At 38.6% G+C, this 9,873-nt stretch overlaps 1 protein-coding gene across 1 annotated transcript in view; it reads left to right on the top strand.

Annotated features, from left to right (window-relative positions):
- Positions 1-459: 459 nt before the first annotated feature.
- The window catches only part of LOC129840308 (solute carrier family 15 member 1-like), a 57,276-nt gene continuing 47,862 nt past the window's right edge, over positions 460-9,873 (top strand). The window contains exons 1-2 of the mRNA XM_055908110.1: positions 460-559; positions 1,139-1,173. Of these exons, the coding sequence (XP_055764085.1) occupies positions 553-559; positions 1,139-1,173 (42 nt within the window). The 5' untranslated portion in view covers positions 460-552. The remainder of the gene's footprint in view (positions 560-1,138; positions 1,174-9,873) is intronic.

The following is a 9,873-nucleotide window of genomic DNA, read 5'->3' as shown; positions in this document are numbered from 1 at the left end:
CTCTCTGTCTCTCCCTCTCTGTCTCTCTCTGTCTCTGTCTCTCCTCTCTCTGTCTCTCCTCTCTCTGACTATGTGTCTCTCTCCTCTCTCTCTCTGTCTCTGTCTCTCCTCTCTCTGTCTCTCCTTCAAATCAAATGTTATTATACATTTCCCTCTGTCTACTATCTCTCTCTGTATGAGAGAACCCTCATCATTCTCCCTGAGTCATACAGTAATTATTGATGGACATCTTATTCTGTTCAATATAGTTCTGTACCTGTATCTCTCCCCCCCTGGCTCCCGTCTCCATATTTCACCTGTCCCACCTCTCCTCTGGTGTTGTGGCACAAGGCACCATAAAGACAGGGCACAGTCCAGTGGGAGGTGCATTGTGGGAGCTGAGGGCTCTGCTGGGGGACAGGTTACAAAAGCCCCAATGCAGAGTCTTTCCTTGGAATCAGAGGGAGATACTTCCTGATATTCTAAGCATAACCCTTCTGGAGTGTCTGACTCCCCCTTGTGAAGGATATTAAACAGAGAGGGAACTAGGAGTCCTCTCAACTCACTGCAGCCATGACAGGTGGGTGAGAGGAGAATACAGGATACAACTCCATCATCTCCCAGGGGATCACGGCGTCTTTGGGAATATTTCTAAATGTTTCTTTCAGAATTTGATATTGACAATAGAACCAGGATTAACATGAAACGCATTCAGTCCCGATTGAATGAATTTTAATAGAATTAGCTATTTATAATAATTGACTTGGCAACAAAAATCACAAATATTTTAAAACTATTAATTCTACTAATTTAATTATATTTTGCTGTACTGAAGAATGATCATTTTGGGTCATTTTATTATTAATTAGATATTTGGTCAGTTTGCGTGATTGTGTCATGATTCAATTTGTATTATTTCAATGTATAGGATTCATACAATACATTATATATACATAATGAAGTCCCTAACCTATTTCCTTGAATGTGAGGCATTGCCATATTGGTATATGATGAGGTGGAATCCACCTTTGTACAAACATATTGTGGTATCAAGCAGCTGTGGTATCTGGCACTCGTCGTTGGCGTTCTGTGTAACAATGAGCCGTCATCATGAACTCTTTATCATGTTGAATAATGACGCTGTAATGTTCCCTGACAGACAAAGACATCGATGTGAAGAAGCCCAACAGAAAGGTAAGAACCAGACCACCACACCTTTCGTCTCTCTTCCTCTCTTCTTCTCTTCTTCTCGGTTGTTTACCAGTTCTCATCAACTTGCAGCTTCCCTCAAAGCTGTCTTTAAGAAAATACTGGATGTAAGTACCAATATGCATGATTATAAGGTCCTGTTGTATGTACATTCCCACTGTCTATCGTTCTGTTATCACTCCTCTATTCACTCCACTGTCTATCGTTCTGTTATCACTCCACTGTCTATCGTTCTGTTATCACTCCTCTATTCACTCCACTGTCTATCGTTCTGTTATCACTCCTCTATTCACTCCACTGTCTATCATTCTGCTATCACTCCTCTATTCACTCCACTGTCTATCGTTCTGTTATCACTCCTCTATTCACTCCACTGTCTATCGTTCTGTTATCACTCCTCTATTCACTCCACTGTCTATCGTTCTGTTATCACTCCACTGTCTATCATTCTGTTATCACTCCTCTATTCACTCCTCTGTCTATCGTTCTGTTATCACTCCACTGTCTATCATTCTGTTATCACTCCTCTATTCACTCCACTGTCTATCGTTCTGTTATCACTCCTCTATTCACTCCACTGTCTATCGTTCTGTTATCACTCCTCTATTCACTCCACTGTCTATCGTTCTGTTATCACTCCTCTATTCACTCCTCTGTCTATCATTCTGTTATCACTCCACTGTCTATCATTCTGTTATCACTCCACTGTCTATCATTCTGTTATCACTCCACTGTCTATCATTCTGTTATCACTCCTCTATTCACTCCACTGTCTATCGTTCTGTTATCACTCCTCTATTCACTCCACTGTCTATCGTTCTGTTATCACTCCTCTATTCACTCCACTGTCTATCATTCTGCTATCACTCCTCTATTCACTCCACTGTCTATCGTTCTGTTATCACTCCTCTATTCACTCCACTGTCTATCATTCTGTTATCACTCCACTGTCTATCATTCTGTTATCACTCCTCTATTCACTCCTCTGTCTATCATTCTGTTATCACTCCACTGTCTATCGTTCTGTTATCACTCCTCTGCATCTCGACCTCCACTGTCTATCGTTCTGTTATCACTCCTCTATTCACTCCACTGTCTATCGTTCTGTTATCACTCCACCTCCCGTCTATCATTCTGTTATCACTCCACTGTCTATCATTCTGTTATCACTCCTCTATTCACTCCACTGTCTATCATTCTGTTATCACTCCTCTATTCACTCCACTGTCTATCATTCTGTTATCACTCCTCTATTCACTCCACTGTCTATCGTTCTGTTATCACTCCCACCTCCCGTCTATCATTCTGTTATCACTCCACTGTCTATCGTTCTGTTATCACTCCTCTATTCACTCCTCTGTCTATCGTTCTGTTATCACTCCACTGTCTATCATTCTGTTATCACTCCACTGTCTATCGTTCTGTTATCACTCCTCTATTCACTCCACTGTCTATCATTCTGTTATCACTCCTCTATTCACTCCACTGTCTATCATTCTGTTATCACTCCTCTATTCACTCCACTGTCTATCATTCTGTTATCACTCCTCTATTCACTCCACTGTCTATCGTTCTGTTATCACTCCACTGTCTATTGTTCCATTACATTCTAGCTCCAACAGTACAGTAATACCTAGCAATATGCTTGTGTTTCTAGCTCCAACAGTAATACCTAACAATATGCTTGTGTTTCTAGCTCCTACAGTAATACCTAGCAATATGCTTGTGTTTCTAGCTCCAACAGTAATACCTAACAATATGCTTGTGTTTCTAGCTCCAACAGTAATACCTAGCAATATGCTTGTGTTTCTAGCTCCAACAGTAATACCTAGCAATATGCTTGTGTTTCTAGCTCCAACAGTAATACCTAGCAATATGCTTGTGTTTCTAGCTCCAACAGTACAGTAATACCTAGCATTATGCTTGTGTTTCTAGCTCCAACAGTAATACCTAGCAATATGCTTGTGTTTCTAGCTCCAACAGTAATACCTAGCAATATGCTTGTGTTTCTAGCTCCAACAGTAATACCTAGCAATATGCTTGTGTTTCTAGCTCCAACAGTAATACCTAGCATTATGCTTGTGTTTCTAGCTCCAACAGTAATACCTAGCAATATGCTTGTGTTTCTAGCTCCAACAGTACAGTAATACCTAACAATATGCTTGCGTTTCTAGCTCCTACAGTAATACCTAGCAATATGCTTGTGTTTCTAGCTCCAACAGTAATACCTAGCAATATGCTTGTGTTTCTAGCTCCAACAGTAATACCTAGCAATATGCTTGTGTTTCTAGCTCCAACAGTACAGTAATACCTAACAATATGCTTGTGTTTCTAGCTCCAACAGTACAGTAATACCTAGCAATATGCTTGTGTTTCTAGCTCCAACAGTACAGTAATACCTAGCAATATGCTTGTGTTTCTAGCTCCAACAGTAATACCTAGCAATATGCTTGTGTTTCTAGCTCCAACAGTAATACCTAGCAATATGCTTGTGTTTCTAGCTCCAACAGTAATACCTAACAATATGCTTGTGTTTCTAGCTCCAACAGTAATACCTAGCAATATGCTTGTGTTTCTAGCTCCAACAGTAATACCTAGCAATATGCTTGTGTTTCTAGCTCCAACAGTAATACCTAACAATATGCTTGTGTTTCTAGCTCCAACAGTACAGTAATACCTAGCATTATGCTTGTGTTTCTAGCTCCAACAGTACAGTAATACCTAGCAATATGCTTGTGTTTCTAGCTCCAACAGTAATACCTAGCAATATGCTTGTGTTTCTAGCTCCAACAGTAATACCTAGCAATATGCTTGTGTTTCTAGCTCCAACAGTAATACCTAGCAATATGCTTGTGTTTCTAGCTCCAACAGTACAGTAATACCTAGCAATATGCTTGTGTTTCTAGCTCCAACAGTAATACCTAGCAATATGCTTGTGTTTCTAGCTCCAACAGTAATACCTAACAATATGCTTGTGTTTCTAGCTCCAACAGTAATACCTAGCAATATGCTTGTGTTTCTAGCTCCAACAGTAATACCTAGCAATATGCTTGTGTTTCTAGCTCCAACAGTAATACCTAGCAATATGCTTGTGTTTCTAGCTCCAACAGTAATACCTAGCAATATGCTTGTGTTTCTAGCTCCAACAGTAGAGTAATACCTAACAATATGCTTGTGTTTCTAGCTCCAACAGTACAGTAATACCTAGCAATATGCTTGTGTTTCTAGCTCCAACAGTAATACCTAGCAATATGCTTGTGTTTCTAGCTCCAACAGTAATACCTAGCAATATGCTTGTGTTTCTAGCTCCAACAGTACAGTAATACCTAGCAATATGCTTGTGTTTCTAGCTCCAACAGTAATACCTAGCAATATGCTTGTGTTTCTAGCTCCAACAGTAATACCTAGCAATATGCTTGTGTTTCTAGCTCCAACAGTACAGTAATACCTAGCAATATGCTTGTGTTTCTAGCTCCAACAGTAATACCTAGCAATATGCTTGTGTTTCTAGCTCCAACAGTAATACCTAGCAATATGCTTGTGTTTCTAGCTCCAACAGTAATACCTAACAATATGCTTGTGTTTCTAGCTCCAACAGTAATACATAGCAATATGCTTATGTTTCTAGCTCCAACAGTAATACCTAGCAATATGCTTGTGTTTCTAGCTCCAACAGTAATACCTAGCAATATGCTTGTGTTTCTAACTCCAACAGTAATACCTAGCAATATGCTTGTGTTTCTAGCTCCAACAGTAATACCTAACAATATGCTTGTGTTTCTAGCTCCAACAGTACAGTAATACCTAGCATTATGCTTGTATTTCTAGCTCCAACAGTAATACCTAGCAATATGCTTGTGTTTCTAGCTCCAACAGTAATACCTAGCAATATGCTTGTGTTTCTAGCTCCAACAGTAATACCTAGCATTATGCTTGTGTTTCTAGCTCCAACAGTAATACCTAGCAATATGCTTGTGTTTCTAGCTCCAACAGTACAGTAATACCTAACAATATGCTTGTGTTTCTAGCTCCTACAGTAATACCTAGCAATATGCTTGTGTTTCTAGCTCCAACAGTAATACCTAGCAATATGCTTGTGTTTCTAGCTCCAACAGTAATACCTAACAATATGCTTGTGTTTCTAGCTCAAACAGTACAGTAATACCTAGCAATATGCTTGTGTTTCTAGCTCCAACAGTACAGTAATACCTAACAATATGCTTGTGTTTCTAGCTCCAACAGTACAGTAATACCTAGCATTATGCTTGTGTTTCTAGCTCCAACAGTAATACCTAGCAATATGCTTGTGTTTCTAGCTCCAACAGTAATACCTAGCAATATGCTTGTGTTTCTAGCTCCAACAGTACAGTAATACCTAGCAATATGCTTGTGTTTCTAGCTCCAACAGTAATACCTAGCAATATGCTTGTGTTTCTAGCTCCAACAGTAATACCTAGCAATATGCTTGTGTTTCTAGCTCCAACAGTACAGTAATACCTAGCAATATGCTTGTGTTTCTAGCTCCAACAGTAATACCTAGCAATATGCTTGTGTTTCTAGCTCCAACAGTAATACCTAGCAATATGCTTGTGTTTCTAGCTCCAACAGTAATACCTAACAATATGCTTGTGTTTCTAGCTCCAACAGTAATACATAGCAATATGCTTATGTTTCTAGCTCCAACAGTAATACCTAGCAATATGCTTGTGTTTCTAGCTCCAACAGTAATACCTAACAATATGCTTGTGTTTCTAGCTCCAACAGTACAGTAATACCTAGCAATATGCTTGTGTTTCTAACTCCAACAGTAATACCTAGCAATATGCTTGTGTTTCTAGCTCCAACAGTAATACCTAACAATATGCTTGTGTTTCTAGCTCCAACAGTACAGTAATACCTAGCATTATGCTTGTATTTCTAGCTCCAACAGTAATACCTAGCAATATGCTTGTGTTTCTAGCTCCAACAGTAATACCTAGCAATATGCTTGTGTTTCTAGCTCCAACAGTAATATATAGCAATATGCTTGTGTTTCTAGCTCCAACAGTAATATATAGCAATATGCTTGTGTTTCTAGCTCCAACAGTAATACCTAGCAATATGCTTGTGTTTCTAGCTCCAACAGTAATACCTAGCAATATGCTTGTGTTTCTAGCTCCAACAGTAATACCTAGCAATATGCTTGTGTTTCTAGCTCCAACAGTAATACCTAGCAATATGCTTGTGTTTCTAGCTCCAACAGTACAGTAATACCTAGCAATATGCTTGTATTTCTAGCTCCAACAGTAATACCTAGCAATATGCTTGTGTTTCTAGCTCCAACAGTAATACCTAATAATATGCTTGTGTTTCTAGCTCCAACAGTACAGTAATACCTAGCAATATGCTTGTGTTTCTAGCTCCAACAGTAATACCTAACAATATGCTTGTGTTTCTAGCTCCTACAGTAATACCTAGCAATATGCTTGTGTTTCTAGCTCCAACAGTAATACCTAACAATATGCTTGTGTTTCTAGCTCCAACAGTAATACCTAGCAATATGCTTGTGTTTCTAGCTCCAACAGTAATACCTAGCAATATGCTTGTGTTTCTAGCTCCAACAGTAATACCTAGCAATATGCTTGTGTTTCTAGCTCCAACAGTACAGTAATACCTAGCAATATGCTTGTGTTTCTAGCTCCAACAGTAAAACCTAGCAATATGCTTGTGTTTCTAGCTCCAACAGTAATACCTAACAATATGCTTGTGTTTCTAGCTCCAACAGTACAGTAATACCTAGCAATATGCTTTTGTTTCTAGCTCCAACAGTAATACCTAACAATATGCTTGTGTTTCTAGCTCCAACAGTAATACCTAGCAATATGCTTTTGTTTCTAGCTCCAACAGTAATACCTAACAATATGCTTGTGTTTCTAGCTCCAACAGTAATACCTAGCAATATGCTTGTGTTTCTAGCTCCAACAGTACAGTAATACCTAGCAATATGCTTGTGTTTCTAGCTCCAACAGTAATACCTAACAATATGCTTGTGTTTCTAGCTCCTACAGTAATACCTAGCAATATGCTTGTGTTTCTAGCTCCAACAGTAATACCTAGCAATATGCTTGTGTTTCTAGCTCCAACAGTAATACCTAGCAATATGCTTGTGTTTCTAGCTCCAACAGTAATACCTAGCAATATGCTTGTTTTTTAACTCCAACAGTAATACCTAGCAATATGCTTTTGTTTCTAGCTCCAACAGTACAGTAATACCTAGCAATATGCTTGTGTTTCTAGCTCCAACAGTAATACCTAGCAATATGCTTGTGTTTCTAGCTCCAACAGTAATACCTAGAAATATGCTTGTGTTTCTAGCTCCAACAGTAATACCTAACAATATGCTTGTGTTTCTAGCTCCAACAATACAGTAATACCTAGCAATATGCTTGTGTTTCTAGCTCCAACAGTAATACCTAGCAATATGCTTGTGTTTCTAGCTCCAACAGTAATACCTAACAATATGCTTGTGTTTCTAGCTCCAACAGTACAGTAATACCTAGCATTATGCTTGTGTTTCTAGCTCCAACAGTACAGTAATACCTAGCAATATGCTTGTGTTTCTAGCTCCAACAGTAATACCTAGCAATATGCTTGTGTTTCTAGCTCCAACAGTAATACCTAGCAATATGCTTGTGTTTCTAGCTCCAACAGTAATACCTAGCAATATGCTTGTGTTTCTAGCTCCAACAGTACAGTAATACCTAGCAATATGCTTGTGTTTCTAGCTCCAACAGTAATACCTAGCAATATGCTTGTGTTTCTAGCTCCAACAGTAATACCTAACAATATGCTTGTGTTTCTAGCTCCAACAGTAATACCTAGCAATATGCTTGTGTTTCTAGCTCCAACAGTAATACCTAGCAATATGCTTATGTTTCTAGCTCCAACAGTAATACCTAGCAATATGCTTGTGTTTCTAGCTCCAAAAGTAATACCTAGCAATATGCTTGTGTTTCTAGCTCCAACAGTACAGTAATACCTAACAATATGCTTGTGTTTCTAGCTCCAACAGTACAGTAATACCTAGCAATATGCTTGTGTTTCTAGCTCCAACAGTAATACCTAGCAATATGCTTGTGTTTCTAGCTCCAACAGTACAGTAATACCTAGCAATATGCTTGTGTTTCTAGCTCCAACAGTAATACCTAACAATATGCTTGTGTTTCTAGCTCCAACAGTAATACCTAGCAATATGCTTGTGTTTCTAGCTCCAACAGTAATACCTAGCAATATGCTTGTGTTTCTAGCTCCAACAGTACAGTAATACCTAACAATATGCTTGTGTTTCTAGCTCCAACAGTACAGTAATACCTAGCAATATGCTTGTGTTTCTAGCTCCAACAGTACAGTAATACCTAGCAATATGCTTGTGTTTCTAGCTCCAACAGTAATACCTAGCAATATGCTTGTGTTTCTAGCTCCAACAGTAATACCTAGCAATATGCTTGTGTTTCTAGCTCCTACAGTAATACCTAGCAATATGCTTGTGTTTCTAGCTCCAACAGTAATACCTAGCAATATGCTTGTGTTTCTAGCTCCAACAGTACAGTAATACCTAGCAATATGCTTGTGTTTCTAGCTCCAACAGTACAGTAATACCTAGCAATATGCTTGTGTTTCTAGCTCCAACAGTAATACCTAACAATATGCTTGTGTTTCTAGCTCCAACAGTAATACCTAGCAATATGCTTGTGTTTCTAGCTCCTACAGTAATACCTAGCAATATGCTTGTGTTTCTAGCTCCAACAGTAATACCTAGCAATATGCTTGTGTTTCTAGCTCCAACAGTAATACCTAGAAATATGCTTGTGTTTCTAGCTCCAACAGTAATACCTAACAATATGCTTGTGTTTCTAGCTCCAACAATTGCAGTGATACAAAGCAATTATATAGTTATATAGGATGAACCAGGACTAGAATACAGTATTATACATATGAAGTGGACAGCAGTAGTTATATAGGATGAACCAGGACTAGAATACAGTATGAAGTGGACAGCAGTAGTTATATAGGATGAACCAGGACTAGAATACAGTATGAAGTGGACAGCAGTAGTTATATAGGATGAACCAGGACTAGAATACAGTATGAAGTGGACAGCAGTAGTTATATAGGATGAACCAGGACTAGAATACAGTATTATACATATGAAGTGGACAGCAGTAGTTATATAGGATGAACCAGGACTAGAATACAGTATGAAGTGGACAGCAGTAGTTATATAGGATGAACCAGGACTAGAATACAGTATGAAGTGGACAGCAGTAGTTATATAGGATGAACCAGGACTAGAATACAGTATTATACATATGAAGTGGACAGCAGTAGTTATATAGGATGAACCAGGACTAGAATACAGTATGAAGTGGACAGCAGTAGTTATATAGGATGAACCAGGACTAGAATACAGTATGAAGTGGACAGCAGTAGTTATATAGGATGAACCAGGACTAGAATACAGTATGAAGTGGACAGCAGTAGTTATATAGGATGAACCAGGACTAGAATACAGTATTATACATATGAAGTGGACAGCAGTAGTTATATAGGATGAACCAGGACTAGAATACAGTATGAAGTGGACAGCAGTAGTTATATAGGATGAACCAGGACTAGAATACAGTATGAAGTGGACAGCAGTAGTTA

The sequence above is a fragment of the Salvelinus fontinalis genome, chromosome 41, assembly GCF_029448725.1.
Source record: "Salvelinus fontinalis isolate EN_2023a chromosome 41, ASM2944872v1, whole genome shotgun sequence".
NCBI lineage: Eukaryota > Metazoa > Chordata > Actinopteri > Salmoniformes > Salmonidae > Salvelinus > Salvelinus fontinalis.
Note: the sequence above shows the minus strand (reverse complement) of the source record. Positions and strands in the feature narration are given on the sequence as shown.